We start from the raw sequence: 22,696 nt of genomic DNA on the forward strand, positions 1-22,696 counted from the left end.
ATTCATACTAATCCTAGATCAGTTTCATTGATCCCAGATCAATGGAGGTCATCCTAGCATAGGGAGTATGGTAGATACAACGATGCATTGCTAGGAGTACGGTAGATACAACGATGCGTTCATCGATAGTACTACTATGGTCCCTAACCCTATTTCCCTGCTCATTGATCAGATGAGAGGTACTTCCCATGAGTCCCAGACTGCATGGGTAGGATGCCTCGACAGGATAACTAATCATCTTGTCCACAAGAGAACGAATCATTCTGTCCATTGGTCGCCATAGGAGAACTAATCATCCTGGCCCACAGGAGAACTAATCATCCTGGCCCACAGTCGCCACGGGAGAACTAATCATCCCGGCCCACAAGAGAACTAATCATCCTGTTCCATAGTTGCCACTAGAGAACTAATCATCCCAACCCACAGGAGAACTAATCATCCTGTTCCATAGTCGCCATGAGGTGTCACAAGGAAAGGTTGAACCTGTCACCCTGTACATAGCGCACCACCAGGGGAGGGTGAGTCGCCCTATGGTCGTATGTCGCTCCAGTAAGTACCCCAAGCCCTCCAGAGCTCCCAGAGCTCAATGCATGCAACATGTAGGACCCTTATACGAAGGTCTCTCAACGACTCCAAGTCGTTCAGGAAAATCACATATTTGACCTTTCCCCGGGGCTTTGACAAAGTGTCTGTGACCTGTACATCAGTCTCAATGCGATGGAGCCTCCTCGCTCATCGACTTACCATATCCCAGATAAGGTAGTATCTGATGTCTATCTGCTGGAGCAATCATCGAATACGGGATTCCTCAATAATTGAATCCCCCCCTGGTTGTCACAAAGAATCACAGTGGTATTCATAATGTGTACAAACAGCTCACTGATGAGCTTCCACAACCAGGCAGCTTCACACGAGATCATACTCGTAGTTATGTATTCGGTCTCGGCGATGCTTATAGCAACTGACTTCTGCTTCCCGCTCATCCATGATATCGAAGCAGAATCCAGAGAGAACCAACACTAAGAAGTGCTCTAGCGACCATCCACACTGCCTGCCCAATCAACATTCGAATAATCATGCAACTTTCATATTTCCAACAATGTATCTCAATCCATGAGAGATTGTGCCCTGAAGATATCTCAAAAGATTCTTAGCACAAACCTAGTGAGGCTCAACCAAATAAGAGCTCACCATGCTAACTGCAAAACATATATATGAACAAAAGTTCACCAAGAACATCAATGCAAATGAGTTTATGAAACTCAGGGCCATTTCCCAAATCTAGTCCGGCATCACCACCATATAACTTCTAAAAGTTAAGATCCTCGAGGTAGTCACGGGCTTGCAGTTTACCATTCCATATCTGGAATCCAACTCCCTCTTACTTCTGCAAGTGAGAGGGTCTGCACCTGTTAGAAATAGGTCGTCCTCAGAAGGTGTCGGTATGAGAGGTCTATGATCCACAACCTTCGAGCAAAGGTTTGGATTGGTTTCACTCCTAGTGAATCTCAGCTTCATCAAACAGCTATCAATTTTCTCATACTATGCCCAGGGTGTTATACTTCAAGCCATAGAGGGCTTTCTTCCACCTGTATACATGAGATTCCCGATCATGAATCTCAAACTCCTCAGGTTGTTCCAAAACTATGGACCTGCTACATGAGGGGAATGGTCCCCTTGTAAGATTTTCCTTCGGTACATCTCAGACATGTACCTTCATGCTCTTCTTGAATTCAGGCATCTGAGTCACCATCTGACTCATATCAGGTAGGGCCCCATAAGTAGACCTTCGGTGCTATAGATCAGATGTGTCAATTGATATGGTCCCCAATGGACCATCCTGCAACTTGATACAAATTGCCAACCCTGAACTCAAAATCATCTTTAGAAAGTTTTATTTTTAAACACGTACCTTTCCATCGATGAATGCCACCCTGAAACCTTTGACTTCCATTGCCAAAATGGACACCAGGTTCTTCTTGCGATCAGGTACATAAAAGAGATTCTGTAAGTGAATCGAGTTACCCTAATTCAATTGAGAGGTAACATTCCCTACACCCTTTCTGGGATAGGTGGCATCGGCTCCAAGTATAATCCCACGATTGTTTCCATCTCTACCAAATTAGAGAGAGCACCCTTCTATCCGATGAAGTGCCTTGAAGCACTATAATTGATCAGCCAGATTCCCAAAGAATCTAAAGGAGAGGGTCAATACAAGATAACGCTTCTTTATCTTATCAGAAACAACATTTGATTCTTCATACCTGGGGTTCCTTGCTTTCTTTGAAGAGTCGGTCGTTACCTTGATGACCTGCATCACTTATCATTCCTTTGATCATTGAAGATGTCCCTGGAATGATTGTTATCATCATCAAGTGATGTGTCCCTGCCATTCAAGACTCCTTCGCATAATGGCTAAACTTATTGCAACCAAGGCATCTGCCTTTCCTTCAACCCTTAGATCCGGTCTTTCCATTGAAGTGATCTTTAGGTAGGCCATCAGAAACTTCCGCTGTGCCATTCTGATAATATTCTCTGCTTCGACTTCACCCTTGGTAAATTTGAAGAGGGATGAGGAACCCATTGATCCTTTTGTCCTTTCCTAATTTTCTTCGGTGATGCTCTTTCACTCTTGCTTGGGCATTGTCTTCACCTCAGCTCTGATACCATGTTAAGTTTAGGTATGTTCTATGCTTAGAGCATTTTATTTCAATTTTCACAGTTAGCTCAATATCTTTAGCAATCACATCAACATTAAAGTAAATTGTAGATAGAACATAAACATAAATTGCAGAAGACAAGCCAAAACAAGAGGACACAAGATGTGGCGCTAGCCAGGGACAAACCCCAATGTGGGGAAACCCTTGATCAATTCTTCTTATATGTTCTTCAATAGTTCAGCAGAGAGAGAGATATACATATACAACAGAAGTCAATACTTTGACTAATATATTATCTCTACATGAGATTAGTTGAAGACATGCTACTTCAACTGATTCTCCAACGTGACTCATTCCCCTATCATGTGCTGCATCTCGTCCATATGCTACACCTCACTATGCTGCACCATGATGCACCCATCATCACAATACTAGACCTCATGCTGCTGCTATCCAATGTTTACCTAGTGCCACGGCTGCACCATGCTATGCCCATGTGCTTGTTGCACCATTGCTGCTTTGTGTCCTAGTTGCATCAAGTACTATACTGTTGTCCCATACAGCACTCTACTTGCAGTTGTCCATGCTTTACCATGCTGTTGTTGTCCATGATTCCTCATGCTTGCAATTGTCCCATGTTGCATCATGTTTTACCATGCATGCTATAATACCTCATCATTGCCATGTTGTCCCATTGTAGCACCTATGTCTAGAAATATTGATCATATGTATTGTTGCCCATTGCTGTTATGACTGTGTTCAAGTTAGGGCTACCACACAGTCAGGAGATAAGTCCTTTTAGGACTGCAGTTTATCTTGAAGAGCTTTCCCTCATGCCACGCTACCCTTTGAAGGTGTTTCCCACCCTTGACAGTCCTTGACACAACCTCAGTTGTGTGCTCTAGCTTGCAGCCTAGCACAACAGCTAGTTGTAGCACTCTGCCTTCCCAAACGATACCCAAACAGCAGCGTTTCTTTCCTCATGAACTCGGGCAAGCTGACAACACTTACCTGCACTCAAATGCATACATATACAGCCCTGAATTTCTCCTCCTTGTGACTGCGACTTCCCTGTCTTGCTGATGTCCATGCCCACGTTGCTTCATGCTATGATAAGGTCCCTTCTGCTACGGATGTAGTCTTTCTTATGCTACGGCTTGACTCAGGGCTCCTCTTGACAACAGTTTAGGGCTTCCTCTTGACAATGGTTTAGGGCTCCCATTTGCTGTGGATTAGGGCTCCCTTTGCTGCGGATTAGAGCCTTCCCTTTGCTATGGATTAGGGCTCCCTTTGCTATGGATTAGAGCCTTCCCTTTGTTGCGGATTAGGGCTCCCTTTGTTGTGGATTAAAGCCTTCCCTTTGTTGCAGATTAGGGCTCCCTTTGTTGTGCATTAGAACTCCTATTGACTGCAACTAGGGCTTCTTAGATCTGCGGCTAGATCTCCTCCAAGACTGCGGCTAGGGCTCTCCTAGATGACTATGTCTAGGGCTCTTTTAGATGACCCTCTCCACTGCGTCTTCCTTGAGAGAGACAAACCCAAAACAAGTGGAGAGAGGGAGATCATGAAAGTTGTGTTCTCAAATGATTCAAGGCACGTTTATTTATTAAAAAATGTGGAGCACATGAGGGGTTTCTTTGGTTGTTGGCCGACCTTGACGAATTGTCCCATAACACAAATAAATTCATATCTCCATGAATACTTATCGGAATCCGATGATCTTTAGATCAATCCTACACCTCTCGATGAGAGGGATCCAAGAAAAATATCAGTTGCCATTAATAAGATGACCCACATGGAGTTTGGCCCTAGTTGCCAATTTTAACAAGAACTCTATTGCAAACCTACACTCCTACTACCATGGGGCAGAGATTGAGATCGCCACATCTTACATCTACTTGGGGGCATTGTCCACAGGGCCCAGATTTGGTATGCGGCAAGCACTCCAACCTCAGCTCAATAAAGGTTATGGGTCCCTAGCCCTCATTGAGCGACAGTGCTTCCAGGCACAGTTCTAGGACATCTCATCCAAGCTCCACCACATGGAGGCCATTATCTAACCCACGATCCTCTATGGCTCTGAGATTTGGGGACCTAGTTTACAATAGTCAAATTGGACCACGATGGAGAGAGTCTAGACAATGCTTCTTCAGTGTATCATTTGTTGTAAACGCACAATTCTTCAGCCCATTATTCAAGCAAAGTTTGGGGCCCACCATTTTGCCTTGAGGTCCTTTTCCGCTTAGTCTCTTTTCTCTATAAAGACGGTGCTTATAGAGATTTTTCTACCGGGTGAGAGAGATAACCTCTATCTTGCACTTTGTTCTTTGGAGGTTGTTGCTTTGGGACCACCCCTTAGGTCTTGCTTATGGACGGTTCATAGAGGCATCTCTGCTCCTTCAATTGATGACCATCTCCCAGAGCGCCTTCATTTAGTTTATCCCTTGACGAACCAACACATCTTTTACCAACTCGACAGATACTTAATTAGGCCATTAGAGAGGATATCTATAGATTATACATTCAAGTCACTTGGACATCCCCCTAGGTGAGCCTTGGCTCAAAGATGTCCTACCTAGAGCTTTTTTTGGAGTTGCAGGATCGCCTCATCATTCACCCCTCTTATACTCGCAAGCACTAGATGCACTCACTCGAGATCCCACTGAGGCATCTTGGGTCCCATCGACTTCGGGTGGAGATGGATCACCATATACCACGATCTGATATGGTCTGCCAGTTGTGCCACCTACAAGAGCCGGAGACCGAGATGCACCTCATTTTTAAGTGCCCCATATACTATGAGATCAAAAGACGATATCATTGACTATATAGAGAGTCTGAAGGATCCCTCTCTACCTTCTTCTAGAATCTAGGGAGATATTTAGACACAAATCTTGGATCCTACATACCCCACCTCACTCCAGGACAATTCGAACAATCACAACATACTTTCAAGTTAATCCATCCAATTAAAGCAACAAGTGACAGGTTGCGTTCTAGGGTATTTCAAATAGTAGAGTAGTAAGACCTCAAGTCTCCCCTCAGCACCCCCCCTCGCCCTTTGGGAGGCCAATCGATACCCTCAAGAATGTTGTGGAGGTGTTGAACAGCACATCATTTCATTCACACTCGGCGTCCAAGGGTTTAGTACTAGAGGATTCCTGAACAGCCGCCCCCCATCCCCCCACCAGCCCCCACACACAACAGGTTCCTCCCCAGTGCCAGTGGAGTAGCCAGAGACTTATCTAAAGCTTCTTTCCTTTGGCCTCGAATGTTAGGAGTATCGGTTGCTCCTACACACCCCAGGATCATGCATCCAGACTCCCCATTGCATCCAGAGGACTTCAAAAGCAAGCCAACACCATTGTCGCCCCCCTTGTTGTTGGCTATCAAACTCGGGCACTCTTGACATTATTGACCTCCAGCCTTGGACTTACTCACTTAGCCTTCTATATTTATATACATGTTTATGAGGTTGTCCTATTATTGCATCCTTCTTTACTTCATTTTATCCTAGATTTATCTTTGGCATTTTCTAAGGGTTGTGTTTGCACTCCCACATTGTACTCGTACTGGTTGTATCTTTCAGTCTCATGGACCTATTTATGGTCATTCATTGGACATTAATAAAATTATCATGTCTTATCTGTGGGCCATTTTCCCTGTAAGGGAGCCCTTATTTATTCTGAGAAATAAAATTGAAGGATAAATTGGAGAGTTTAATTTTCTGCTGTGTGATTGATTTCCCACTTGTGCTTCTGCTGTCAATTTCTATTGTTAAAATACCAGTGCATTTTTATTCAACAAATTCAGAAAATATTTTACTAGGTTAAATAAATGTCTGGGTCATAAAATTGCTTGGGATATAAATCAGTTTTCGTATTCAGAAATTTAACACTCTTAGTGCAGTTTTCAATATCTGACCCAAAGTACCACTTACAGGTCCCAATTCTGTCTCTCCCAGTCAAGAGTATCAACAAATAAATATAGTAACTATATAGATCCATTTTGGATCAAAATGTGGCAGACATATTACAAGTTAAGAATTGAGGAGACCAGATACTATATCTTAACATGAACAGAACTGTACATGTGCAGGATAACTCAAGAAAAACACTCCAGAAACTCCAAGCATAGCATCAGAAAACAACCAGACTTGCACGCTTGGAGTCTCAATCAGATATATACATAGAAGAAACAAAATTGCAGGCATTATTGTCACAAAATGTAAACAGTTAAGCAATAAATTTAAAAATCTGAAAACAAGAGGCCAAACAATAAAACCTCTTATGCTTCACTTGTCAGATGTAACTGGAATGCCTACCTGAAGAGGCTCTGTATGTTTCCTTTCCTCCAACTTATGCACAAATTGACATAAGTGATATACACCTTGGTTTGTAAGATTCTGCAAGAATATTTCCAATCGCCATTTCTTAGTATATCATTTTAAGTTAGTACACATATACCTATCATATACCACACAACTAGCTAAAAACAAATGTGAATTTCACCTCTTTAGCAAAATAATAAACTGTACCTGCTTCCCTTCTATCCGACCAATTTGGAACTCCTATTAAAGGAAAGATGAAGACAATTTAGACTAATAAACCCAAATAAGAACAGCTTTCTTTTGTAGCATAATAAAATAAAAATAAAATAAAAAATGTTTGTAACATGAAGAATAATAATGTCAAGGATCTTACCAAGCCTTGGACAGCACGTTGAACAGATTCGACATCAAAGCCAATATGTTTTAAGTCTCCACGAATCTCATAAACCTAAACAAGGCAGAGCATGCAATGTTTGCATTGCGCAATCAGCCAAAAAAAAGAGGTTGATAATAGAAATTTACAACCAAACATTCTACACAAGTTATGTACCTCATTTTTAGTGGCAGCATTCAACTCTGCACATTGATCCAAACCATTATCAACACGATCAATTCTTGAAGATAGGTGTCGTTTTGCTGCCTGCAAGCATATGCCGAGTGCAAACGATAAAACATTGCATTCCTTCCTCGTTCAAAAGAAATCAACAAGTGGACAATCACATCAATTAATAGAATAAATTTCATGTAAATAGTTAAGCACTGTTCAACTTTAAAATTTCCCATAATTATTTCCGCTTGGACAGCTACTTAGCAATCACAAAGCCATATCATTTAATGTACAATATCACTCAGAATCATGCATACAACGGCATGGATATAAGTTAACAATGTGAAACAAAAATGCTTTTGCCACATAAGAAAACTTAAACATGTAGGGATGTCATGAAAAGGTCATGTCAGCAAAAAAAATAATAGTAAATCAATTGTAATACTATAGTCGTTTAATACATTGACTGGAGAGTAATTCCAATTATAAAATCTCCTAAATAAGGAATTATTCAGAAAATGACAACGGTATAGCATTCTTTGTCTCATCAAAAAGACAACAAGATAAAAGGCCAGTATGGCTTACCGTCATAGATGTCGAAACTTGTTCAAGTTGTTTGCCAACACTTGAACATGCCTCTGATAGGCTACGTCTTGTAGCAAACATCATATCGGAAAGCTTCCACCCCTGATAGATAAGAAAACAATATCAAAACATATATTTGATTTTAAATACCAATACATCAGCATTTAATCTGAGAAATATATTTCTAAGTTATAGTGAAATAGAAAAGGAAATACTAGCTTTACTATAGATGAGAAATAATACCAAATCAATATTAGCAGTAATAATGGAAAAGACTTACAAATAAATTTAGACTCCTATTTTTCATGATTATGTTCGTGTTCTAAGCATAATACGATCAATGGCAAACTCCACTCTTTATCTACTTAAGTTATTAACATCACAGCCATCAATAAATCATGAGGCTAACAATTAACCTAAAACTAGGGAAGATTTCTACCTATAGAGCCAAAAATATTTTACTATGATAACCATGACAGTGCAACAAAGCAAGCTCCACACAAGATTTGGTGATAAGCCTTGTTAAAGAAAAATAAAAACAAGTAGCTAAAACACTAGTTAATGATCATTCTCTAGTATCTAGGTGTTAGTCTAGATTAATGTTAACAAAGTGTTAAAATATAGGAATGTTCTTATTGTTTACAATAAGGGCCAATATAATTCTCATAATTACCTGGTCAGTTGTCGTTAGAACTTACAACCACAACATTTCCTAGTTTTACACAAGGACCCATACACAAGTCGACATCATTAATCAATGAAATATTCACCTTTCTCTTCCTTGTGTTATAGTCTCGCTTTCTCCTTCATGGTATCTGATCAAACACAACCAATAGGCCAAGAAGCAGTGACAACAAAGGACAAAGCAAAGAGGAGAGAAGTTTGTGGAGAAAGAAAGAAACAAAGGTATTATATCGATGTTCACAAATGACCAAAATAGCTCAATGGGACAAGAGAGTACAGCATACCATAGTGGTCACTGGTGATGCAGGATAGTGTCGAAGGCGCATCCAAAGATGTAGAATAACGCAGAATAAAAATATGATAAATTATAATAACAACAACAAAAACAAGAGAGAATAAGAGAGAATGGTGCATGATAAACAATATGTTTCATTATGAAATAGTTAATAAATACACCATCCAGACAACAAATTTAACTCCCTAAATGTACAGGAGTGTGTCTAAATCTCTAACTATGTTAAACCTAAGTTATATTTCTACTTTTAGTATTGAATTAGGCTTATTTATTTTATAAAGTTAACAACAGACGTTACATCTCTAACACACCCCACCTTAATGACTAACTTGTTAACTTTTATATCAATCTTGCCCCTAAATTTTACAACCTTTTCCTTCACTAATGGCTTGATAAATATATCATCCAATCAAGGACAGACAGGATTCTCCACCAACCACGGGATCACTCCAACCTGTTGAACTCGTGTGTCTTTGAGGATTCTTATTAAAGAGTTTATTTTCATCCTTTGTTCATCCAGCTCAACATGAATCAGTCAAACCTGTCAAGTTGAAGTCATCATTCCTGACAAATTTCCAGTCCTTGTCATTCGACAATGGAGAATTGACAACCACACTCATCAAGGTAAATCAACAAAGTTTTCCACCACCTAGTTGACCAAGACATAGTCCACCAGGCTAGCAATACTACTCAATGTTGCATAACTTGCACTCGTATAAGACTAATCTGGCTACTGACTCATATAAGAATTGGGAACAACCCATATAAGTCTCGGCAAAATACAACAAAAAAAATTGACAAAAAAAAATAAAAAATTGCTGCAAGGGGCAGGTCTTATACAGCTTTGTATGAGTTTGATATGAGTCGTATGAGTCAACAAGAGTGTTATGCGAGTCAGTGCAGATTCTATGAGAGTGACTCTATTTGGTATATGACTCATCAAGACCCGCAAGTCTTGAAGGGTCTTATAAGAATCGTGACTCGTGCTTCATTGCTACTACTATGAGGGCAGCGAGTGAAGCTATAAGAATGAAGGTATAAGAGAGATCATTAAGGAACAGGAAACCCTATGATTCTCCACATTTTTAGAACTTTAGTAACATGACACGTACTCCCCGCTCCTCATGTCATGTATTTCTCATGTCAGACATGACATATGTGCGACATGTGTCTAACATGAGTATGACTAGTGTTGGACATGAGCCCTATTGGTGTCCTGAAATTTGGACTCATGTGTAGTTTAAAAGCATCATAGAATCAATTTATTGCCTTATTCTCACACAATCCAGTCACAGGTTTGGAGCTCTCAAAGGTTTTCAAGTGCAGCTAAGGTCAATTAAGCAAAGTTAGAAGGGATTCCAAGTGTTAGGAAGTGGATTTGTCAAGGCCCTACTAACACTATGCAATTAATGGTAATGTTAAATTCTTCAAGTAAAAGGATGAAAATTAAAATTTATCCTTATAATTAAATTTTTAACATTACCATTAATTGACTTAGGATGTTTGAGAGTGGTCCCTGTTAGAAAATCAGAAAGGCAAAAAGATTTTCTTATCTAGATAATTAGTTGTGATTCTTTTATCTTTATGTTCTTTTATATTTTAGTTCATCAAGCAATTACCAAAACAATAGCACAAAGACACCGAATATAGGTGGACAGCGAGGGCAAAACCCCTATCTAGGCTAAAACCTAGTCAACAACTCTTCCTTAATAATTTCTTTGAGATAATCCAAGACTCTTGACCTAGACCCAAACTTCCTCCACACCAAGTCAACCCTTGCTTCCTTCTTGCAGATGATAACCCTTCAAAAGCAATTTCGACCTAGCAACAACAACTTGCAGTACCAGTTTCGACCCAGTAACTTCCAGCAGCAACAACAACAACAACTTCGACCTGACAAGAGAGACTTCGATTTTCTCGAGGAATCCACCTAAGAGAGAGAGAGAGATAGCTCAAAATTTCGATTTTCTCCTTTTCTTCCTCTTTCTCCAACTTCGCACTCCTTTTGCCTTCCTTCCTTACTTCGCACTTTTCCAGCGCTTTCTTCTGGATATCAAACTTGTGAGAGAGAGAGTGAATGTTCCAAATGAATTCGAACTACTCCACAATATAGGCTTCTGGTCACTGGTGAAGTCGAATTACCAAGTTTGAGGCCAACTTGATCTCCCTGAGGCCGACTTGGTGTGGAGGGGACAAATAGCCTATTTGACTCAATATTAATTATTTTTACATGATTCAAAAGCCCAAGAAGGGTCTCTTTAAATGGACAATGACTCTAATGACTTGATATAAATCCTAGGAGTCCTCAATGGGGACTTTGACTAATAAAAGATGACCCAAGCATGAAACCCATGCTTTAATAAGTCGTTGTAATAATAATAATAATAAAATATTTTTCATTCTTTTGACAAGTACATTACATAATGACTCAAATACATTTATGAAGATCGAACCTAGTTATATTTTTCAACAGTTCTCACCTCATTGGATTTCATATGGAGATAATAGAATTTTAAATCCTAGTCAAAATCTAACAAACATTAAAAGGGTTCACGATTTCAGGATTGGGGGGATTGCAACAATTCCATTGGAATTTGTCAAGTATGAGGGTATGGAACTAGCATTTAATTAATATAGCCAAACCCTCTATATGTTGAGAAATATAGGGGCAGCTAGAGTAGAGGATTTCTCTTCTTGATAACTGCTTGTGATATATTTTTACTTTACTTGATTAGCTTCTTATTTCACTTGATTATTATTAGTGTTCTTTATCATCAAACAACAACCAAACAATAAAATCAATGAGCCAATAGGACACAAGATGTAGGTGATCAGCCAGGGCCAAAACCTCTCCAATTGAGAGGAAAACCCACAAGAAATCTTCTCCTTATAGAACTTCAATTGCCAAATTTCAGGACCTATGACCCTTGACCAAGACCCTTCAAGACCAAGTCAAACCATGCTTCCAGCAACTTCTGCAATTTCGACTTACCCAGCAAATTCTTCTGGAACTTTGCCCCGCCCAACAAATTCTTTTGCAACTTCGACCTGCCCAACAAATTCTTCTGCAACTTCAAGCTGCCTAGCAAATTTTTTTGTAACTTCGACCTACCCAGCAAATTCTTCAAATTCTTCTACCCAACAAATGTAGAAACCCTAACACGAGAGAGAGAGAGAGAGAGAGCCCAAAAACTTCGATCTAGTTCTTCTCCTTCTTTTTCATCCTTTTTCAGCTTCTACATTGAGAAGATCAAACTTGCTTGAGTGAGTCTTCAAATGAGGTTAAGTTCATTCTTATTTATAGGCTTGTGAGGGGTACGAATTGTTATCTTTAGGCCGGCTTGTCTCTTCATGTAGCCCGACTTTATATTTGCATTATAATGAGGTCTTGGAGGGTCTTTTGACTCTATTTTGACTCAAATAAATTTTCTTTACAATATGTAACATCCCCAAATGGGTCTTCAATACATGACAATGACCCAATTGACTTTATGACAAATCTAGTAGCACTCAATCCATACTTGACCTAAAAATAAATTTCCCTTAAGCATGAAAACCATGCCTCAAGAATAATAATAAGAAATTCATTACATCAAATACATAACATCATGATTACATATGTCATTATGAAGACCAAACCTAATTACATATTTCAACAATATGTACCTAGATGTTGGTGACAATGTTGAACTCCTCTATCATGACCCCAGTAAAAATGTACCCATCTCTAATAAAGAATCTCGATTTGACATGTTAAGCTTTTTGCATCTTATTTTAATGCTTCGAGGATGATATTGATGATATATGCAATGATTTTAATGATATGTAGTATTAGTAATTTGTTGTAGCATGATTTTTTTGGGACTCTGCAGGCCATTTAGGGCCTCTTTGTTGATGTATTTTTGGTTCAAAGATAGATTGCACTCGCTGCTATTTTGGTTATATGCATTAGTTGTATGATTGAATTTGTATCATCATGATGTAAATTTTGTATATATTTCATATTTTATTTGTAGTTCACTAATTTGTTATATTAAATAATGTGTCCTCCATGTCATGTTCCAGGGGTCATCGTGTCACATATCGGATACTCGTATTCTTGTGTCCTCCATGTCCCATGTCCTCGTGTCATGTGACCTAGTGGAGAACATATAAGCCAAAATGAGACAAGTTGCATCTGCGGAAACCCTCTATAGAGCTATACTATCATGGTTTATTTCCTCAAGGCAAAGAACACCCTCAGATTTATCATGCATAGGTAGATGTAAAATCTTGGACCAAGCATTGAAGTCACCCAAATGAATGCCATCCCCCAAAGAAAAGTAATGCTAAATATCCAAGTAGAGGTCAAGGTAGGGATCCCCAGATCACTGAAATGCGAATATTGAAGAAACAGGAAAAATATAACATACAACAATTAAAGTATCATAAGGGATAGGAGAAATCGCTAGAGTTTAATCCACATGTATCTAGATTCTAGAATGCTTATTGGATGCAATCACTAAAACCATGGTCTAGAGGGAGTCACTAATAAAGTGTAAAGCACCATTGAATCTCAAGCATCACTTAAATGACAAGTCCCCTGTCTAAACGCTGACGACCAGTGAAAAAATCTAATGGGAGGAAGGGCTCTCTCAAGGCTCTCATGGGTCTCAGTGAGAAAGAAGTCTCTCAGTGCAAGTACATCCTATAAGGTGCCTAGAGATGACCAAACCAAGCCATTATAGTTCCAACAAGTAATGGAAATGGAGAATGAGACAACCATCCCCCCACAAGGGCATCATTTGGCTAGCCAAGTTAAAGACCACCTTGTGTGGGTCCTGGGAGAATCCAAAATCATCAAACAAACTTTGTGGCAAGCTAACTTAATCTTCCACAGGGATAGACAAGAGAGATATCGTTACAACAAGCAATTCCCTTTGATTTAAATCAGTGTTGCGAACATCGCGATAAAATTTTGATTTTTCCGCATTTTCAATAAAATCAGTGATTTTTTCTGCATTGCCGATAAAATCAGCGATTTTTTCGGCTTGAAAAAATTGTTATTTTATCGCGATTTTTTCGAAAAAACCACGAGTCGATATGAAAAAATCACTAGGTTGTGCGGCAAAGCAATTTTAGAGGTGAAATTTGAAATTTTTTTCTCTCATTTTGCAGAAAGAGGGCAGAGGTGAGAGCTAAGGAGGAGGAGAACTCATCTACAAGGGAAAGAGAGGAGAAAAGTGAAGGAATTTAACATCCCAAGCAAAAAAAATCAAGTTTGAACCAAATTTCTTCAACAGGGTGTCATTTTCAGGTATGGGCATCAAATTTGGCCCTATTTTTTTTAATTTTTCTTGCTTTTCCTTGGGTTTCTATCACCCATATATATTTCATCATTTTTGGTTGGATTTGAGTGTGTTTTTTGGTCATTTTTGTTGCATTTAGTGGAGAGGGTTTTTTGGTAAAAATTGCAAAATCTTGATTTTTAGTTTTCTTTGTTTAATTTCTTCTTGTGCCCTAGTTTTTTTCCATGGTTTTTTCTTGGGTTTGAAGTTGTTTTTTTTGCCATTATTGTTGTATTGAGTTGAGGGTTTTTTTGGTCAAAAAGTCAAAATGTTGTATGTAAATTTTAATTTCATTTGTTTAACTTGCAATTCTTTTCGTGCCCTAGGTTCAAGCTTCAAACTTCAATCTTACATTAAAACTCAAGATTCAACAAAGTTACAAACATACCAAGGAAATTGGACCCTCTGTGGGAATTTGGTGAACTTAATGGAGGGTTTAACAGATCAAATTTGACTTGCAAGTTATGTAGGCATCATATGACAGGGGCGCTATACAGATTGAAGTTCCACCTTGCACAAATTCTTGGACATGAAGTAGAGCCTTGCACAAACACAAATCCAAAAATCATTCGCAAAGCCATCAAATCATTGGAAGAAATAGAGACAACCACAGTGACCAAGGCAGCTCTGAAGAGTCAAATCGCAAGGGGTGGGGTGGCAGGATTGGGAGGTGACCATGAGAGTGGTACTGGTTCTTTTTCAGCATCAGCATCTACACTCAACCCCATAGTTGCCTCATCATTTTTTGTTCCTAGAACCACACCTAGAGCACAACCATCTATCATGTCAGCTCTTAAAAAAAGGGAGAAGGAAGAAGTTGACAAGTTGTTGAGCAGGTGTCTTCTTTAGAGTGATATTCCTTTCAACATTGCCAAGAACAATCCATTTTTCCCACCTGCGATTGATGTTATTGCTATTGTAGGCCCAGGGTACAAAGCCCCTTCATATGATGACTTTAGAGGGCGCATTCTTCAGAATGAAAAGGATAAATGCACTAAGAGATTGGAGGAGTTTAGGGGCTCATGGGTACGCACAGGATGCACTGTGATGTTAGATGGTTGGAGCGATCAAAAGGGTAGAACCCTTATTAACTTCTTGGTTGATTGTCCCAAGGGGGCAATGTTTATGAAATCTATTGATGCATCTGCACAAATCAAAGATGTATGGTTATTATGTGATTTGTTGGACATGTTCATTCAGGTGGTGGGTCCACAACATGTTGTCCAAGTCATTATGGACAATGCTACAAATTATGTTGTTGTTGGCACGATGCTTATGGAGAGGTATCCTAACTTATTTTGGACACCTTGTGCTCCACACTGTATTGATTTGATGTTGGAGGGCATAGGAAAAATTCTTTTTGTCAAGGATATTGTTGAATCATCAAAAAACATTACAAAATTTATATATAATCATTAATTTGTGCTTAATTTGATGAGAACATTCACCAACAACAAGGAGTTGGTGCGCCCTGCCATTACATAGTTTGCCACTAGCTTCAGATCTCTTCAATCCCTCCCGAATTCTCTGTGGGATGTGACGAGAATGTTTCTTTCAGAGGAGTGGCGTGCTTTGCCATATAGCCGCAAACCAGAGTGAGAGGCCATATGCAGGCTAGTTTCATACCAGGAAAGCTTATGGGCGGGAGAGCAAGAAGTGTGTAGCATTACTGAACCTTTCGTGAAGGTTCTTCGATTAGTTGATGGAAACAAGCCCACAATTGACTACTTGTATGAGGCCATAGATAGGGCCAAAGAATCCATTCACAACTACTATGATGATAAGGGGGACGAGGGCTTTTAGAGACAACAACCCATATGGGAAGTGATTGATGAGCAATGAAACAATACACTCCATTTCCCCATTCATGCTACAGGGATCTACCTAAACCCTGCATTTTCTTACTCTTGTGGCTTCTTATTTGATGCCGAGGTCATAGATGGATTCTTCACTTGTGTTCAAAAGATGGTGTCATCTTCAGCAGAAATCTCTAAAAAAATGGAGATATACAAAATGGCAAGTGGCACATTTAGCTTTGACATGGCTATTGTGGATAGGAAGACTAAAATGACAAGTAAGCTTTAGTTTGTTTCGAATTTCAGTGTCTCTTCATACTTTGCTTCAACTTTCAAATTTCATTTTTTTCTTATGTTTATCTTATTTGTTGTAGATGCATGGTGGAGAATCTATGGTGGTTGAGTACTCAATCTCCAAAGGCTTGCCATTCAAGTGCTCAGCCAAACATGTAGCTCCTCCGAATGCGAGCGCAACTGGAGTGTATTTAAAAAAATACAAACCAAAAAGTGCAACAAGTTAAAACTATTCCAATTAATTTTTTGAATTCATTAAATAATAATTTTTTTTAATTATTAATTTATTATCTATAATTTATTAATTTATGACCCTTGTACAAGTTGGAGTCCCAGTGACTTAATGACATGGTCTACATCTACTACAATCTTCGATTGTGGGTGAGGCAACTTGAGAAGACACATGATGTGGAGGCCATCTCATTGGATGGGATTGACACCACTGTTGCGTGGAGGGTTGAGGCCGAAAGGCCTGTCATGGAGTCAACCCCTGATTGGTTAGAGGAGGAGGTAGTGGAGGGGGTATCAGTTGCAAAGGAGGAGGAGGAGCAAAAGGAGGAGGAGGTGACACCACCTACCATGGTCACCAGTAGAGGACATGGTCTACCTCCTATAGCTCTTAGTTCTTCAACTTCTAGAGCACAGCAGAGTCCACTACCAATGCCATCCCTAGTGCCTTCCTCATCTAGAGGGAAGGTTGTTACATTTTCTCACAAGAGTGGCAAAGGAAATCAGTAATATTAGTTATTTGCTTCATTTCATTGTATATGAAATTATGAATCATGATATGAGATACATTATTATATTTTTTGTTGATATTTTGAGGCTGAGTCAGGACTCATGACTTAGTATTTAGGACATGATTATTGTTAGGTGTGATGTAGCACTAGACATGATATTACACATATTATATATTAGTTCCCTTTTCATATTTATGTGTCAATGCATATATTTTATGTTGTGGATGCTTTAGATATATAAAAAAAACAACAACTACTTCTTTTGTATTTGTCGATTTTTTCCCAGTTTTTATGATTTTTTCTGATTTCGGACCCTCATTGATTTAATCCCAATCGCGATGTTCACAACATTGATCTAAATAGACCTACAAGAAGTATTGAAAACTTTGTTCCAGTCCAATCTCAAACAAACTATCCATTCTACACCCCCCCAAAAAAACATGTTTCACCATTTCCTCCCAGAAAAAACATGAGCCCTTAGTCAAGCAAATAGAGTATGTCTTAGTGGTTGAATCCGTAGTCAAGATCATTTTGAACACAATTTATTAATCAAGCCAATAGAGTATGACTTGGCTTTCTATGAAAAAAGAAAATTTAGTAGCTGAATTTGTTGTCAAAGATCATTTTGAACACAATTCATAAAATTTTCCAAAAGAACAGAAAATAAAAGGGAGGTAGAATGACAAACACTAATACTACGAACAAGGAGGATGGAGATGAGACAATAATCTATGGCGGTTGGTGACAAAAATTGATGGTAAATTCTTATTTTGAGTAACTGGGTTTTAAAGACATGGGGAACTAAAGGAAGGACAAGCTCCACATGAATGGTTGTCTAAGGGAAATCACAAATTCAAGGAATCAAGGAATTATAACTTACAAGGGGTGACAACAACCTATTGGAGTCACCTACAAGAGTCTCAAGTCTATGGAGGAGAAGAACAACTATCAATCCCAATTTTGAAAGTTCTTATCGTGTTTTTGTAAACATCTTTTTAAATCATCTAGTATTTGTAAAATTCTTGAGTTTAAAATTTTTAAACTTCTGTAGAGGGAGCGGTAAAGTCTAGGTAAAAATAAAATGTGGTCTTTTGTGTTAAGCGGAGGTGTTAAACCAAAAGCACTCAATAAAACATTATTAGAAGACACTAGTACTTTTCACGTGTAGCTCAATAGAATAGTTAAACTGGTTGTGACCAATGCTCTTGGGCATTTGGCTAGTTCCATCTCACCAGGTTCCCGGTTCAAGTCCCCTTGGGTGCTGCACATTAGTCTAGCCAACAGGTTTACTAGGGATGTCATCCAAAAAAATGGAGAAACATCCCTTGGGTTTCCCTGGGAGATCTTTGGGAAAAAATGTTACTTCATATGTTACATATGTGTCTAATTGAAAGTTAGATATCATAGTTGATAGATAGAGGGTTAAACCACATAATAACTAGGGGTGCTATACATATATCACCTATGGCACTTTGTGAGTATGTGAATATCATTGCAAGGTTATTAAGATTTATCTATCTGCTCTCTCCACCATTAAGTGTAAATGCGTACACCTTAATTTCCGACAAGCATGCCCCTCTTCAGCATGCACCTAGCATATCTTGGAATATTTGGTCTATTACTTAAACCTGAATGCAGCATTAAATGGCCAAATATGGATACAAAGCCTAGCAAACTTGCAGGAATAAAATACAGGAAAAAGGAGAGGAATCTTTGCTGAATACAGAACCAGAAATGAAATTGAACTGCGAGAGAAACAAACACAACTAACCAAACATAAAAGCACCAATGCTAGCAACAATCATATGGAACACCCAAAAATATATAAACTGAGAGCACACAAAATAGGAAATATCAATCCCTAAATAACATTCAAACTAACCTTCCACCAAATGTATCCATAACCTGCAACTCCGATCACAATAACAGGCACAGCATATGTTGTTGCACCTGCACAAGCATTCAGTAGAAAATTAAATATCTTTTATAACTGGATAAAAAGATGATCAATTAAAATACATGTGTTTGCCACTAATATTGAAATGCAGTGTTATTTGTATATTGTGGAATAAAGAAAGCTCGTAATATTATGAGAAGGTTGCATAATGAATATTGGTTGGCAATTGGTTAATTCAGCAAATTTGTAAAGGTGATAATGTGTAATTAGTCTTGACCCTTGTAAAGGGAGCAAAGGTATGCACAGACTTCCCTCATAGATGATTCAGGAGCTAAGGAACAAGGTTATTATAAACTTCGATGAGTTGCAAACTGGCAAGGGACCACAACTTGGCACCAACAGTGGTTATCATACAAAGAGCTTGGTTTGGAGCCAAAATATGCAGAGGAATGGAAAAGATACACAGAGATCATGAAAAACTGCAATTTTAGACTCAAAGAAGAAGAGGACCAATCAATTTTGAAATTGAATCTTACAGGGGCTTGTGTTCCTAAATAGGTTACAAAGCACTAGCAGAAGAGGGACTACAAGGTCAGCAAATCTGGTGGTGGAAAAAAATTTGGAAATTAAAATACCCAACCAAAAGCAAGATATTCATGTGACTGAGTTTACGCAATGAGGTTCCCATGTGGTAAGTTCTTCAGAAAAAGGAATTTTATTGGGTCGGGGCCACGTTACCAGAAACGTCACCATGAACTGCCAGAAACGCTATTCCGAGTTTCTGAAACAGAAACTGGTACGATCCGCCTACGAAACACCTTCAAAACATTTTTGATCTGTTTCAAGGAGTTGGAAACACTGGATCTGGAAATGAAAATGTTTCAAAAATTTTTAAATTTTTTTTTTGGATATGGATCCACTTTCAAAGATCGAAAACACTGGACATGCAATCTTAATCTTATTTGCTGAAGCCTTCAATTCGAAAGAGAACAGAAATCGTGCTAAAACATCCCAGAGAGCCACCCTCATTTATGGTTCACTCAATAATTCAAGAGTAAAAATCGTTTACTTTTAAGACAGCTCTACATGGGTTTGAATGTCATGTTAATAAGAGACCGACTGTACTGGATTGCAAGCTATGGGTTTCATGGCCACCTGCTGTGGCAAGCAAGGAAGGTTAATGTAGATGCTGAGAAGTGTAGAAGAAAATGCCTGCAAGCTTGCAACCCAGACGTGCCCATTCAGCGCGTTGGATGGGAAAGAGAGGCCCACCTTAAGGATGGATCCTCCTTCTTTCTTGCCATGTTAGCTTTCTTTTGCAAACCCATGAATTCTACAGAGCAAGTGAAATGCCAGATGAGCTTGTCTCTGGAAATAATCATAATGAAATCCAGTGTTCGATGAGTTAATGGAATTTTCAATGCTCATGGTAAATGTGTATACGCTAATATAACTCCAGAACAGTGTGCTTAATGTTCTGTGTCAGAGATTTTTTGAACAGAATTACTCTTATGTTTCTCTGACCATTCCATGATTTACAGTCTTATTGGAAAGCTTCAACCCACTGGTGCTATACGTGATTGCTAGTAAAAATATATGGCTATGTTAATTCAAGAGATAGTATCTGCAGACTGCAGCCCGTCGTGCAGACCGAGCACCTGAAGGCTGGCCACTGATGTTGATGACTGAAATTGGAAACGGACACTTGATGATATGTTGAATATTATCATAATCACTAATGATGATGACAATATTTATGCTGAATTGATGATGATGATTTGTTTATGTTGAATTTATGATGATGATTATGTATTTTTAGATATAAAATCTAGATTCTAAAAGATGAATGGTAATATGAAATTCTTATTTTGTCATATATATATGCACCATTTCCTTGCCATATCGTATCTGGATTTTTTTAAATTTGCCATATCCGTTTCAGTGCAACATACAGCCGGGGTGATGGTGTCAATGTCATCTTGCAGAAGAAACTATATATTGTTATCATTCTGGAATGTCCATATTCCAAGGAGGTATGGAAAAAAGTGGAAAGGATGATAGGGATAGTAGGATACGGAATCTTTGGGAAGAAGGCAGTCTTCAAGAGGCCTTCAGAACCTGGTGTAGCAGAAAGAAGACTTCTAAAATCACAACACTACCCCTTAACATAGCCTGGGATGTATTGCTCGCCAGAAATCTAAAGCCGTTTCAACTTTTGAAGACAGAGACATTACCCCTCAAATGCGCAGTCCAGACCATAAATATTTTAGAATCCTACCCACAGGTGTGGGAAAAATCCATCTCTCATTCTCAATCTGAATTGGAAAAAAATGACATTCCATGGGCTTTTTGGATAGTGCGTCAGAGGGGAACCCTCTTAAGGGACGCTCAGGAGGAATTTTATACTTATCTTCAGATCATTGTCTTTATTTTAAAGCTGGAATTTGTTCAGGATACCAATAACTTCGGTGAACTGATGGCTCTAAAGCTAGTCTTAAAGTTAGCACAAGCTTAGCATAACCCAGCCACAAATTCATGGTGACTCAATGCTGGTTATTCAATAGATGCGCAAAAATATTGCTCTCAGGAACTTTACATTACATCCGTTGTGTGGTGAAGTTGGTGAATTTCTCAATCTAGTCACATATTTTTCACATACATCTGTCTCATATTTACAGGGGCAGGAACAGACTTGCCAATGGACTTTCAAAAGCTGGAGTAGGGCTAGAACGAGGAACCTGAATGATTACTGAAATCCATAATGGTCATACAGCTAAAAATAATCATGAACCATGGAAAAAACTCTCAATTTTCTATTTCAGTTTCCTGTATTGGACTTTTTCAGACTTTAGGATGAACGATTTTTGTATTTTTAAAGAGGATGCAGATGTAACTGTCCAGCTATAAAGTTCAGTTTTTTGTGTCAAGATGGATTGTACATAGGAACGTCATGAAAGAGGCTTTAAAAACTCCTCAATGTCATGATCATTTGACTGTGTTTTTCTTATACTAATAAAAATAAAGATTTTTTTCCCTTGGAAAGGAAAACAATGAATATTCATGATGGTAAGAATATAATCATCATTCAAACAGGTGGCTAGGAGGGACCATTTCTGATTGATTTTACTTACAACATCTATCATATAAATAGTTAAGCAGATAGCAAAATCAACATAAACATAAGCAGATAGCAAAATAAACATAAACATAAAAAACAGGACTCTGATGTTCCTGCAAAATTAAGTGCCAAAAAGGACGAAATAGCCTATCGATCCCTGTAGGCTACAGTCCTCAATAAAGGGGAAAACCGAAAACCCCAAAATTTCCAATTCTGGGCAAGTTTTGGGGCTGTTGGGCAAAGAAACCCAAAGTTGGGGGCTTGGAGTAAAGATTACTCAATCAATTAAGGAATGAAAGCCCATTTCTACGTGGAATTTCTAGAAACTATTTCTGGGTTTTGGAGATCTCATGTATTCTAGCTTCTCAACGAAATTTCATGGTTAGAACACATCCTTTGCTACAGAAACTAACACTCTCTCTT

General features: G+C 38.7%; 1 protein-coding gene across 2 annotated transcripts in view; it reads right to left on the reverse strand.

Moving 5' to 3' along the window:
* The window catches only part of LOC149222538 (uncharacterized), a 160,657-nt gene that overhangs the window by 25,530 nt on the left and 112,431 nt on the right, over positions 1-22,696 (reverse strand). For both annotated transcript variants that reach the window (XM_089385505.1, XM_089385504.1), the window contains 6 exons: positions 19,141-19,208; positions 8,123-8,224; positions 7,541-7,630; positions 7,364-7,438; positions 7,198-7,230; positions 6,985-7,065 (listed from right to left, as the gene is read on the reverse strand). In XM_089385505.1, the coding sequence (XP_089241631.1) occupies positions 6,985-7,065; positions 7,198-7,230; positions 7,364-7,438; positions 7,541-7,630; positions 8,123-8,224; positions 19,141-19,208 (449 nt within the window). The remainder of the gene's footprint in view (positions 1-6,984; positions 7,066-7,197; positions 7,231-7,363; positions 7,439-7,540; positions 7,631-8,122; positions 8,225-19,140; positions 19,209-22,696) is intronic.

This window comes from Pinus tabuliformis, chromosome Q (genome assembly GCF_031772625.1).
Source record: "Pinus tabuliformis cultivar Carrire ecotype Pingquan chromosome Q, CPIR1, whole genome shotgun sequence".
Lineage (NCBI taxonomy): Eukaryota > Viridiplantae > Streptophyta > Pinopsida > Pinales > Pinaceae > Pinus > Pinus tabuliformis.